A 13051-nucleotide genomic window follows, 5' to 3' on the forward strand; every position below is an offset into this window, starting at 1 on the left:
TAAAGGCCAGTCTGGTCATACATTTTCTATGCATATTTTTTACATGTACGCGGTGCACTTAAAGTTTCAACCATCTTCCGCTGCGTACGCCCTTGGCGTCTTAGCAACACTACTTGAGCAACTTGAGCTGCAGTAAGGGTAATTTTCAGATCAAATTGTGAATAAAAGAGAAACAAAAAACGATCATAATCATTAGTTTTTTTGGAACGTGCTTAGTTCTTCGGTAATTTCTATCTGAATTTAAACTTAACTTTCTGCTTTGTGTTCCAACAACGTAATCTGTTTCTAGTGTTACAAAAATTAAACAGACACACATTTTTCTGTATTTTAATTAACAATTACGAAATTACTGACAATATGTCATATGAAATTAGAATTTACAACGGCTATCTGGGCTGATATCTACTTGTGTTTGTTTGGGCCAAATTCCGTGCCGCTGAGTGTATATAATTTCTAATACCTACAATATTTCATGTATTTCCCTTCCATATAAGAATTAAGTACGGGGGTATATCTTACCCTAACAAGTTAGCTTTTTATAACCATGCTTAGAATATCCTTGAATTAGCATACTACAGGAATATGGGTATTAAAGTACCCCAGTGATAATAAAATTGTACATTTGGATATTGTAACTTGTTATACATATACAGAACTATGTAAAAATATATATTATAGTATTAACTTGATGATTTTTGATGGGGTAACCCGTGACCCCGCAAACCAATTGTTTTTAAGCTTTCACTTTTTTTTATATTTTTGTAAATATTTTCATAATTTTTCGTTCTTAGTGTACATGATAGATTCTTAAAGCGCGAATGTTTTGAAATCGCATTTCCTAAATAAAGTAAACCTCATTACATTTATTGCTTTTCACAAATAGATTTCATAGGATATCATGTAATATGCTTAGGTAACTATAATGTCGTTTTTTTATATTTTAAACATAATTTATCGATACAGAGAACGGACTGCGCAATACTGACCTTAATGAATTGACGCTCGACCGGAGAAAAAGCTATCTAGGGAAGGTAGATATTGAGTAATGCAAGGTAACAGCCGAAATTTACAGGAAACTTAAGAGCGCTATTACAAAATCGAATCGCTCAGGTTTAGGTAAATTAGACGATAGCCGGCAGCACTTGCGCGCGTGTGCGTCTAGTGAAATACGCAACGCACACCTGCGGACCGCCACGCGGCACAAACAAACTTGAGACTTTGCCACTTTTTTTCCGAAATAGTTTATTGGTTTTATAGTTTATGAAATATTATTTGTACTGATGAATTTTATAACCTAGAATAGCTCGATTGAGTTACAATAAACAAATAATCGTTTACAATTTTTAAATTATTTAATCGACAACCAAACTTTTCACCATGTTTATCAATTAGGTATAAGTAATTGATTTATAAAAAAACTAAAATCTATAATTCGTCTTCCATGTATTGTATCTTCATTTTCCTGCAACAATAAAAACTAGGAATGTAAATAGTTTATTAAAACAAATATGTCTGTCGCCAGTGACAAAAAATACTTCTCATATTATTTGTACTTGTATCCGATTGAGTCTGATAATCTGAATTAAATATGTTTTCATTATCCTGCAAGAATCAAAGATATCCAATAATATTATTATAGCAGCGAAACTAACGACGATGACATTTACGTACATATTTCTATATAACCAACATCAAAAAAAGAGAACCCAATCTATAACATTTTCGCATTAGAATATCATGGGCTAATACTTATGTATATTACATTTGAATCAGATCATTATAACTAATAAATAAATTAAAAACTCACTAGTATCAAAACGTGTTAGATGCGTAGGTTGCGCTATATTTTTCGAACTCCGGCGAGTTTACGCGGCGCAACAACGAGCGATACGGCCCTCCTCGGTAAGCGCTTGGCGCTGACTAAAGTTGAACACCGCGCGTCACAAGATTTATATTGATTCTTTGCATTGCAAACAAAAATTATTTTAAAATATTGTTTTACTTTTAAATAGGCCATTTTTTTTTCAAGCTTTATAACAATACCACCTTAATTATTAAATATTTTTTATTTGAATTTGGATCATACTTTCATACATAAAAAATATAGTTTTGTACGGAAAATTGTCAGTAACTCTCAGTTTTATAGAATTATTTTTGGTGTATTACTGTATGAATTGTAATAAATTGGTGTAAGCAAGCACAAGTACAAGATATAGTTGTATCTTGAACATTTTTATAAATGGTTAAATTGCTATATCCTCGGAGTACTGAAGCATCAAAAGATCCCCAAAAGCAACATTTTATGAAACATCCTTTGCAGAGACAAAGATTTTACTGATGTACGTGGACAAATTAAAATATTTATTGAAAACAGCCCCAAGATAAATGATCAAACTTTCTTAATCTTATTTTTGTTTTTTTTTTGTGACTATATCCAAAGCATAATGACGCATCAAAACTCGTATAAAACTCGAAAGTTTGTGATAGCCCTCTTAAGTAAAAAAATAAGAGAGTTGTCCCGGTTGAATAGGTCAGATGGGTAGTTGCTCCATGCACAACACTGGTACTCAGCTGCATTCGGTTAGACTGGAAGCCGACCCCAACATAGGCCGATGATGATGACAACTAGGACTAGCCCCGGATTCCCACATCTTTTAAACTGGGTATATAGAAATTTCGTGCTTTTTGCTCAGTCCATTCTCTGGTATGGTAACACAAATTATTTTAGTATTATTCATAAGTTAATCTAATTTTATATTATCATCAATTCCAAATATATAGCATTTAACGAAATACCTGAATAGTCAACTGAGGTATTAATAATATTATTTTAAAATCTTTTTCATATAGCTTTTCCCAATTTTTGTCATTTGAACATCTTTGGCAGTCGTTACAGGTAGTCAGAAGCTAGCAAGTCTGACACCAGTCTTACCTAAGGGTGTTGGGTTGCTCGGGTAACTGGGTTGAAGAGGTCAGATAGGCAGTCGCTCCTTGTAAAGCACTGGTACTCAGCTGCATCCGGTTAGACTGGAAGCCGACCCCAACATAGTTGAGCAAAGGCTAGACAGATGACATATACATGATATTTCTCTGCCATAAGAATTTTTGGATATGTCACGGAAACGGGAAAATGCATTAGATAAAAGTTTGTACTATGAAGAATTTTATTTGTGTGATAATTAAGATATTATTTTTTTTTTTTTAAAGAAAAGGGAAGTTTAAATCCTATGTATACCGACAACATAAACGTCAGTTTTCTTAAAACAACTGTTTATTATCAATTTTTACGTACGATTTTCAGTTAGAAGTTGTTTTAAAAAAATTTATGTGTATGCTGTTGGTGTACTTGGAATTAATTTTCAAATGGAATTGAATTATACTTTTTGCTGAAATTATTAATTTGTTTTAGCCATTTCTGTGTACTAAAAATATTACTTTCTGTGTAAAATATTACTTTAGTCAGCCTAGTTATGTTCTAAATACTTTTAGGGTCAATTCACACTGAAAGAGCAGCGGCCGGCAGCGGCCGGCAGCGGCCGTAATTGCAAGGGATTGAGCGCGAGCGCGGCGGGCCGCGCGGCGCCGCGCGGCGCCGCATCGCGCCGCGCTCTTACATTTTCCGTGCTCTTACGGCCGCTGCCGGCCGCTGCTCTTTCAGTGTGAATTGACCCTTATAATCAATTAAAACGAATAATCTAAATTGAAAATTGACGTAAACAAGCGCAAATGATTGCATGAATCCCTATTGTAAAAAGATCTATATTTCTAAACGTGAATTTATGTAAATTGTTGTAATAAATATATATTTCATTATTTTTTGTTTTATTTACCATCCTATGGTAATGATTCATCTAATTTGTTACAGGAAATAGGTACTGAATATATGATAATGACTATGGGGCCTCCGGTTTCAGTATGAAAAAACACTGTCGCAAATTGAGATGGAAAAAAGGCGTGAACGATGCGCAATTTTTTCTTCACTCTTTCCGAGTAACATAGGCTATATTTTATCTGGACAGTAGTTCCAAAGTGATTAAAAAATTAGTACTGAATAAAAAAAGTAGTAAAAGAAAAACTGACAGTTCTTAGTTAAAAATTTATTCCACACAATATGTAGGTACAATATTATTTATAGTAAAGTAAAAAATGCTCATTGGACGGAACTGAGTCAACTATTCTACGTACTAAGTTAGTCAGAAATGTTACATAATGCATAGGCTATGTTACAATTTGATGCCAGAATAAGCCGAAATAAATTCAGGTTTTTCAGAAATATTATTATTTAGGTTAATTGCAGCGAACTTATGTGTAAAATTCTAGTGAAAATATAAGTTTACAATGACTGACAGCCAGTTTCTTCATCAAAAGTAAAACTCAAAGTAATGTCTAAAGTAAAAGTAACGGTCAAATTCATTCTTTCTACTAGTTTTGCTGTCACTTTAGCCTTGAAAAAACGAATTTGACCGTTACTTTTACTTTATGACTTTACTTTGGCTTTTACTTTTGATGAAGAAACTGGTTGTTAGTCACCACTCAGTCGTTCTATCAAAATACTTTTCTTTTCAAAATACATATACAAAAATTGTGCTTAAATTCAAGGCACTATAAAAAGGCACACACAGTGATTGTAATACTTTTCTTTTTATGGCATAGAGGCAGTCGTTATTATACACAAATTATTATTAATTAGTTAAACATGTAATATAAGTTGAGTTGCACCATTTAACAAGCCAATTATCGGCGGCTGTTCTCATATAAGGAGATCAGGCAACTGCGCAGGAAATATTATAGTGCACGAGCATTTGCTTGGACACAGGTGCACTCACTATTCCTTCACTCTCATAGCGCGATGGGACGACAATCCGGCACCACCGGAGAGAGATCAGGCGAATTTGATCATACTATACATCAAACCATAACCAGCCGTATACTTGCCGCCCATTGGTCACATCGGCGATTTGACAACTGAAAATGGTTCGGTTATCGTTATAATTAAATGGTGCAACTCATCGTAAATGTAGTATTATTGTATTGCTAAGGTGCGTTCTATATAAATCTTATCGCTTATTAAAAATACAAGTTTTGCTCTAGATCAGTTTAAAAATATTCATGATATGAGTTAATTTTGCATTTATAAAGTATTTCTAATCTTTAATCTTGCATGATTTCATAATTTCAGTCATTGCATTTTCATTCTACAACGCAAAAATGTGATTCTAAAATTCCTTAGTTTTAAACAGATCTTAATTTATTAAAGGCTTATTAATAACATGCATACGCGTTGCATAAAATGTATTTCTTATGTTTATACAAATATAAAATTGAGTCATAATAAAATGATATATATAAACAACATCACATAAAGACTAAAATATACATCAGTAATAATGAGATTCTTAACATTAAAATATTTCGATTGAGGGCCGATTTTTCAATAATTACTTAACTTATATCTGAGGAATATATATGGAGAATATATATTTCTATACAAAATATATGAGGAATATATATTTCTATATAAAAGCTGTCAAAACGTCAAACATTATTCTTCAAATAAAAGTTATCTGGTGTTTGAGAAATCGGCTCTAAAAATAAACTAATTATAAAATATAGAAAGGACGGAAAATCTATACTAAATAAGGGCATTTTTAAGAAAAAACAATGAATTATCAATGAATAATCAGAATACCTTTTTTAATTTAAAAGGCAGAAATATATTTCTTCGGTGTTTTAAAGGTATACCTTTAAAACCCAAAAATTATTAACTAGCAGTTACCCGTGGTTTTACTCGTGTCCCAGGTAGCTACTTCCCGCTGTCGAGTAAAAAGTAGCCTATCACCTTTTTTAGGCTCTCGGCTATCTGAGTACCAAATATTAATTTAAATCGGTTCAGTACTTTTGCCTTGAAAGCGGGACAGATAGTATTTTTTGACAATATTCATACATAGAGTATATTTTGATCATAATTTTAAGGTTTTCTTTGCTTATACTAGAATTATAATTATTATAAGATTAAGTTGCCATGTTTGGACCATTGAATACCCCTCTTAAAACATCCGAGCGAATTGTTAGTTTAAAAAAGTTTTTTTGTTACTAAAATAGCATTTTACATAAATAATTTGCATTTTACTGAAATTATTACAAACTTAGTCGGCCACTAGGCCTAAAATAACTTTGTGCATTTAAGCGCTAAAATTCATTGCGCAATTTAGTAGATCGTCTAGGGATCACCTTAGTGTTTTCAGACGAGCGACAGTTGGTTAGACATTATATTTTTGGATGCAAATAATACATAAAGTACAAAATTGTAGACTTACAAGATCTACTATAAAAGGCAAACATTACAGTTATTTGGCGTACATAAATTTTCTACTGAATAACTTTTTAAGGGCTGATTTTTATACAGGCTGAAAATTTTACATAGAAAAGAATAGATATTTCAATCAGATAAAAGATAAATAAAAAACGTGCGAGTACACAGCTAGCATGATTGTGTTCGCGCACAAAGATGTTTATCAATTTCTTACTGCCTGCTAGAGCGATTCTAATAGTAAAAAATCTGCCTAATCTTAGTTAGTATTTACCAATAAACTATACCAATCTTTTCGAATTCACACGGGTGTCTCAAGGCCCCCCTCGTGCGCGTGTGCGAGGGGCGTGGCCTCGTCCGGGGGGTCCGGGGCCTCGCATCATATCTGCGAGGCCGGCATGGTGGACACCGTGCTGTGCGGGGTCGTGGGCCGAGACCCCGCGAGGGACGCGTTTAGAGATGCCATTGTACCCATCTGTGAAAGAAAATAGGCAGGTGTTTATTTGTTAAATTATGATAGGTAAAACAATTATGAACTAATAAGGATTTTTTTTAAATCTTATATGTATTTTAAAGCATTACATACATGGAACAAACAAAAACTCTGATATAGAAAATTTAAATTTAAAACATCAAAATAAGAGTTTGAATTATGTTATAATAATCTATACTAACGTTATGTAATGTTTGAACGCGCTAATCTTAGGAACTATTAATAATTCAGATGTTAAAATTGTTCCAGTGTCACATAGCCCATTAAAATCAAAGAATGCTGCTTTCAAATTCTCACAAGACATGGATGAAACCGATAGCAGAAGCTAGTTAGTTAGCTTTTACTGCTTGCTCCTTGCACACCGGGATTGTTCGCGCGAGTTACCGCGACCCTGGTACATAAAAGGCCTAAGAAGGAACATGATGGGTTTTAGTCAGTAAGAGTCTGACACTCCCTCACGCTGCACCCACAACGGGAGTCATTTGATGACACCCCATCAAAAGACAAACCACCTTTCTTTGAAATCGGTTAAAAATCATCATCATCTCAGGCATAGGACGTCCACTGCTGAACATAGGCCCCCTCCTTAGATCTCCACAGATACCTGTTAGAGGCGACCTGCATCCAGCGTCTTCCGGCGACCTTTATAAGGTCGTCTGTCCACCTAGTTGGTGGACGTCCTACGCTGCGCTTGCTTGTCTGGTTAAAAATACATAATAAAATTTTCAAACTTACCCTCAAATGAGCCAAATCTTCCAGCTTGGTTAAATCGGCTAGCTCTAGATACAAGCTATATACCAGCACCCAGCCATACATGCCGACGGCACAGAAAATAATCCAGCACAGACACATTATAACGTTGTAAGCGAAAATCATGTCGTTCACTATGGAGGCGAATATGAACGCTATGAGACGGAAGATAATGAATACGCCGAAAGTGTACAGCCAGGGTACTATGCGTTTTTCGTATTCCTGTAAAGAGAAAAAAATATTTTATAATATGTGTGTGAGTAAATAATAGGTTTACTATAGGTATAGTTAGTTACTGTAAATAAAGTAAGAATTATGCTATCTAAGACGTTACAATAAATTCTTTCAAACAAGCTTAAATCTGTTCTTCTATGCTTATGTAATAAAAATTCAGTTTTTTTTTTTTGTTTTATTGAAATTATCAGGGACTGTTTTGATTTTTTTCCAAAGTTAGATACCCCAGTTAGTGCTATTTCTATCCATGTGCGGGAAATAGTTACACCCGAAAGCGGGTGAAACCGCTGATGGAATCTAGTTCAAATATGTAGTTAATGTATTTTACATATATTTTTAATAGCTTGTTTTACCAGAGTTAAAATGAGAAAGAAAAAATTACCTAAAATATACTATGAGGCGTGGTGAAATAAATAACAGTTATTTTTGAGGACTTTATTTAACTCTGAAAGTTCCTACAATTCAAGAAATATATTTTCACATTAAAAAGATATCGAGAAATATTAAAATTAAATTGAAAGAAAAGTCGGAGTTATGTGCTGAACTTACCTTATTTTTACCTTGCATTACTAACTACAGGATGTCCGCATGAATGGTGAACGAATCAATGAATTAGTGATTGAATGATGAAAACGTTTAGAAAGATTACAATTTAAAAAAAAAAAAATGAATATGTTTTAGTAAAAATGTTTAAAATAAATAAGTAAAATAAGCTTATTTTAGTTGTCTACATAAATATATAATCAATAAGTAATTAAAATTTTACAGCTATGATGATTGCACATTGACAGCTATAGTTCTCGCTAAACTTTATGTCGTCACGGACAAAAGCTACGCAGAAACCACTTTTAGGCACTTCTCGGAATTTAGCTGCGAACCGCCATTGAATTTGGCGAGAACTATAAATATTGAATTAATCTTTATAACGAAATTGCGGTGAAATCTCGCATTTAGAGTGACACGAAAATTGCAAAAAGAATCAATTAATTGTGTAAGTTATTGTCAAGAAATAACCTTTAATATTAATTGCTATGTACTTTTTATTATTTTTAAATAAATAATTACCTTTCTAAGAGCATTGATGAGTATTATACTTGTAACGAGAACAGCGACGGAACCAAGCCATGAAAACAGCGCGAATATTATCAGAACGTTGCGAACTGGAAAAAATACATAAAATTAATAAACTGCATTGCATATCTAAGCTAATAAAAAGAAAATTTTTGTACCCTTATCGCTCCCAAACTATAGAACTGATTTAAAAAATTCTTTCACTGTTAGAAAACTAGACTAGACCATCCCTGAGTAAAACAAGCTATATTTTTAATGAGTATGGTAAGAAGTTACCCAGGGATGTGGGTGAAGCAAATTTTACCCAGATAACTGGGTTAAGGTTAGATAGGCAGTCACTCTTTGTGGCACACTGGTACTCAGCTGCATCCAGGAAAGCCGACCCTAGCATAGTTGGAAAAAGGCTCGGCAAACAATATATAAATATAGTATTATTCATATTTGTATGAATATTCCTAAATTTTATTTTTTCTATTGCTTACTTAATATAGGTATATGAAAACTAATATATTTACCAGGTGGACTTCCAACGTAGACAAATTGGTAGCTGATGACATAATACCCGGTGTGAGTGAACCCCGGTGTTGCCATGTACAAGCAGTACAAATCGAAGATGCTCTCCGCAAACGTGAATAAGGCCATGAACTGGAATATAAATAAATTATGTTAATTTTTAATTCAATAATACTTTTATATCCTGAATCTGAACCCTAACGATCTGAACTCCGAAACTAATGAACAGGTTTGAAAAATTCTTTCACTATTGGAAAGCTACACTCTTCCTAGGTAATATAGGCTAAGTTGTACCAATACTATAAATATGGAGTAACAAGAAATAAATTATTTGAATTATATAAAATGAAATAGTATCCAAACATATACCAAATGATGATGTATATTTACAAAACTATATTATCTTTTGCATTCCAAAGGGTAGATTGTACTAGGGAATAAACCAATCTTGTAACAATCTATAACTTATATCCCTAAATTCAATGCCAATAAAAATATTCTACCTATTCTAAAAGTGCAAGTTTTTTCAAACTTACCAGAGTAAAGAATCCAGTAAGGAGCGATCCTCTCTGAAGATCCAAGAAGAACGCATCATGGAGTATAGGCTTCTGATACCACGGCAATCTTAGCGATCTCACTGACTTCGAAGAACGGAGGTTTGTTGAAGATCTGAAACAAAAATAGAGATATAGGCTACTTTTTAGGGTTATGTACCCAAAGGGTAAAACGGGACCCTATTGTTTTCGCTCCTCTGTCCGTCCGTCCGTCCGTCGCCAGGCTGTATCTCATGTACCGTGATAGTTAGAGAGTTGAAATTTTCACAGATGATGTATTTCTGTTGCTGCTATAACAACAAATACTGAAAACTGGGAGAAATAAATATTTTGGGGGCTCTGATACAACGAATGTTATTTTTTTGCTCCTTTTCTATTTAATGGTACGGAACCCTTCGTGCGCGATTCCGACTCGCACTTGGCCGGTTTTTCTTCTGTATGCAGTAAGTAATTCCTTGAGGAAGTAGGTAAGACTACTGTATTGTGTGTCATTTTTTTAAACCCTATAAAAATTACACTTGATTTAAGCATGGTATGCTAAGTATGAATGTAGATGGATGGAGAGGAAGAGGAAGACCTAAGAAAAGATGGATGGATTGCCTGAAAGATGACATGAATAGGAAGGGAGTGAGTGTCAGTATGACGAGTGATAGGGAAAATGGAAGAGGATGTCATATTGCACCAACCCCAGGGCAGGAGGAAGAAAATTTAAGAATGGTATGAAATATTTTCAATTACATATATGAACAAACTATCTGTTTTCCACGATTTTTCTTACATGCTGAGTATTTACCATACCTGGATAAAATATAATAGTCTATGTTATCCATTGACTGGGACATATTCAAAAAGTGAAAGATTTTTCAAATGGTTCCAACGGATTTGGATACAAACAAGATACTAATTCCAATTCTTTATAATAAACTGTTTTAGAAGTTTATATTTTATTTGTTTTGTAGATAAACTCTGACACCAGGGCTTGTTAGGTGATGAAACCTACAGCCCGCTCGATAAGAAGAAGTTTATACAGAGTGTGTTGTACCTAATCACATTAAATTAAATACATTAATATATTGATTAATATATCGATTAGCAAATTTTTTCAAACAAAGTAAATAGAATAACAATCTGCAAGAATTAGAACACCATATAAGAGTCAGTCATTACAAACAACTGAAATTCTCCCTTGAAAACTGACAGCTGTCAACTGGTCAAAACATTCAATACTCCTAACTTTATCTCTGATTTACACATGATGTTGTAAATTATGAAAACGAAAAATGACTTTTCTAAACCACTGAATGGATTAGGTTAATTTTTTTACAATTCGCTATAGAATATCATAAAGTATATGTGATAGGATTTAATGTGATTAGGTACGACACACCCGATATACACAGAAAACGTGTTTTTTACTTGTATTTGTTCTGAAATGAAGATAAGGCATCCTGTTATCACTATTTAAGTATAATACTTAGCATTATGATCACAACAATTGAATTTCTTTTATTCTTCATTAGAACTACAATAAAGCCATACTACAAACAAATGAACACTCATTTGTTTTTATAATAACAATCAAGTTTGTTGAGTTGTGGTGGCCTAGTGGGTAAAGAAACTTCTCAAGTATGAGTGTGCAGGTAAGATTCCAGGTCAGGCAAGTACCAATACAACTTTTCTAAGTTTGTATGTACTTTCTAAGAATATCTCTGACACCAATGACTGTGACTTTCAGAGGGCATGTTAAACTGTTGGTCCTGGTATTATTTAAAATCCTTGGCAAAAGTTTCGGGTTGTCAGGAGCCAGTAAGCCTGACAGCAATCTAACCAAGGGGTATTGTATTGCCCATGTAACTGGGTTGAGGAGATCAGATAGGCAGTTGCTTGTAAAACACTGGTACTACCCGTGCCGATAAAGAATGGGATTAGAAATCGCAACAGCTGTATTTACCTCTTGCTCATACACTATAGCACATGAGCGAGAGTTGAATACAGCTGTTGCGATTTCTAATCCCATTCTTTATCGGCACGGGTTGTACTCAGCTGCATCCAATGAGATTGGAGGCTAATTCCAACATAGTTGTGAAAAGGCTTGGGAGATGATAAGAGTTTTGTTGATCAACAATTTTATTATATGTTAAGAAATCTTATGATTAAAGTAATGGCAATTGTCCCCAAACTAGGTGTTGCCTGTATCTTTGGAAACTGTTGATTTAGCTTTATAGATAACTTACTTCCTGCTTAGATTTAGAGCTACTGAAAGAAGGGTAAGTAATATACCTATTTATATTAAGAGGGCAAAGAGTAAATTACATCCAAAATAATTAGTAAAATGACAACATAAAGAGTTCATTGAACCTTCGTAATAGTTAAAAAGTTACGATATTTGTACCAATAATATCGGTAATTAATAACAGTTATTATAATTTTGATGCAGTACGAAACTTTTATTAAGTTTGTAGGAAAGTTTTTCAAAACAAACTCGAGCTGTCGTACTATGACAAATTCGTTACGAACCGAGCAAGTTTCTAATAAGACGTTTTTGTGTATCTTATAAGTAACTTTTAACTTGAAATACTTACTTCCCGGTATAATGTGAATATACCGAGGGGGTCGATCGATAAGTCGAAGGCGTTTTTCTTCCGTACATGTTTACTTTTCGTTATATTACTACTGCAGTCGACGCCCTATTTATTAATGTATTCAGGCACTTGTTTCACTGTGTTTTCACCATTTAGAACAATCCTAGTTTAATATCCAGCTAAAATAGCTAACTTATGACTTATTTAAGACACGATTTAATTCATAATTATCTGTTTTCTTGTAAAAAGCCACGCCTGAAAATTGTTTGTTGCTAGTTTCCGTTGTCAACTTAGAATATTACCCAACAAAACGTATCGGAAGAAAGATTCAAATAATTGGCGCTAGTAGTAATGGAAGATACATAAGTTAGAGAGAGAAGTCCGAAATAGAACTTGTTCACGCAAATTAGTAGGGTTATACTGCAAACGTTTATAAAGATAGCAATGACCAAACCGTTAATTATCAAAAGTTTGATTTGTGAAGAATGCTTTAAAGGTATTACAAGCCGTTTATTAATTTTTATTTTGTTAAATAAAAAATACG

At 33.5% G+C, this 13051-nt stretch overlaps 1 protein-coding gene across 2 annotated transcripts; it reads right to left on the minus strand.

Moving 5' to 3' along the window:
• Positions 1 to 4080: 4080 nt before the first annotated feature.
• Positions 4081 to 12811, minus strand: LOC110378526 (uncharacterized). Of its 2 annotated transcripts, XM_064042690.1 has the most exons (7): positions 12508 to 12811; positions 9908 to 10040; positions 9374 to 9503; positions 8853 to 8947; positions 8337 to 8360; positions 7539 to 7775; positions 4081 to 6785 (listed from the first exon to the last, which is right to left on the minus strand). In XM_064042690.1, exons 1-7 carry the CDS (start codon positions 12573 to 12575, stop codon positions 6690 to 6692), a joined length of 783 nt encoding a protein of 260 aa, XP_063898760.1. In that variant the 5' UTR covers positions 12576 to 12811; the 3' UTR covers positions 4081 to 6689. The 2 variants fall into 2 exon arrangements, with proteins under 2 accessions (XP_063898760.1, XP_063898761.1); XM_064042691.1 differs by lacking the exon at positions 8337 to 8360.
• Positions 12812 to 13051: the final 240 nt, after the last annotated feature.

The sequence above is a fragment of the Helicoverpa armigera genome, chromosome 29 (genome assembly GCF_030705265.1).
Source record: "Helicoverpa armigera isolate CAAS_96S chromosome 29, ASM3070526v1, whole genome shotgun sequence".
Lineage (NCBI taxonomy): Eukaryota > Metazoa > Arthropoda > Insecta > Lepidoptera > Noctuidae > Helicoverpa > Helicoverpa armigera.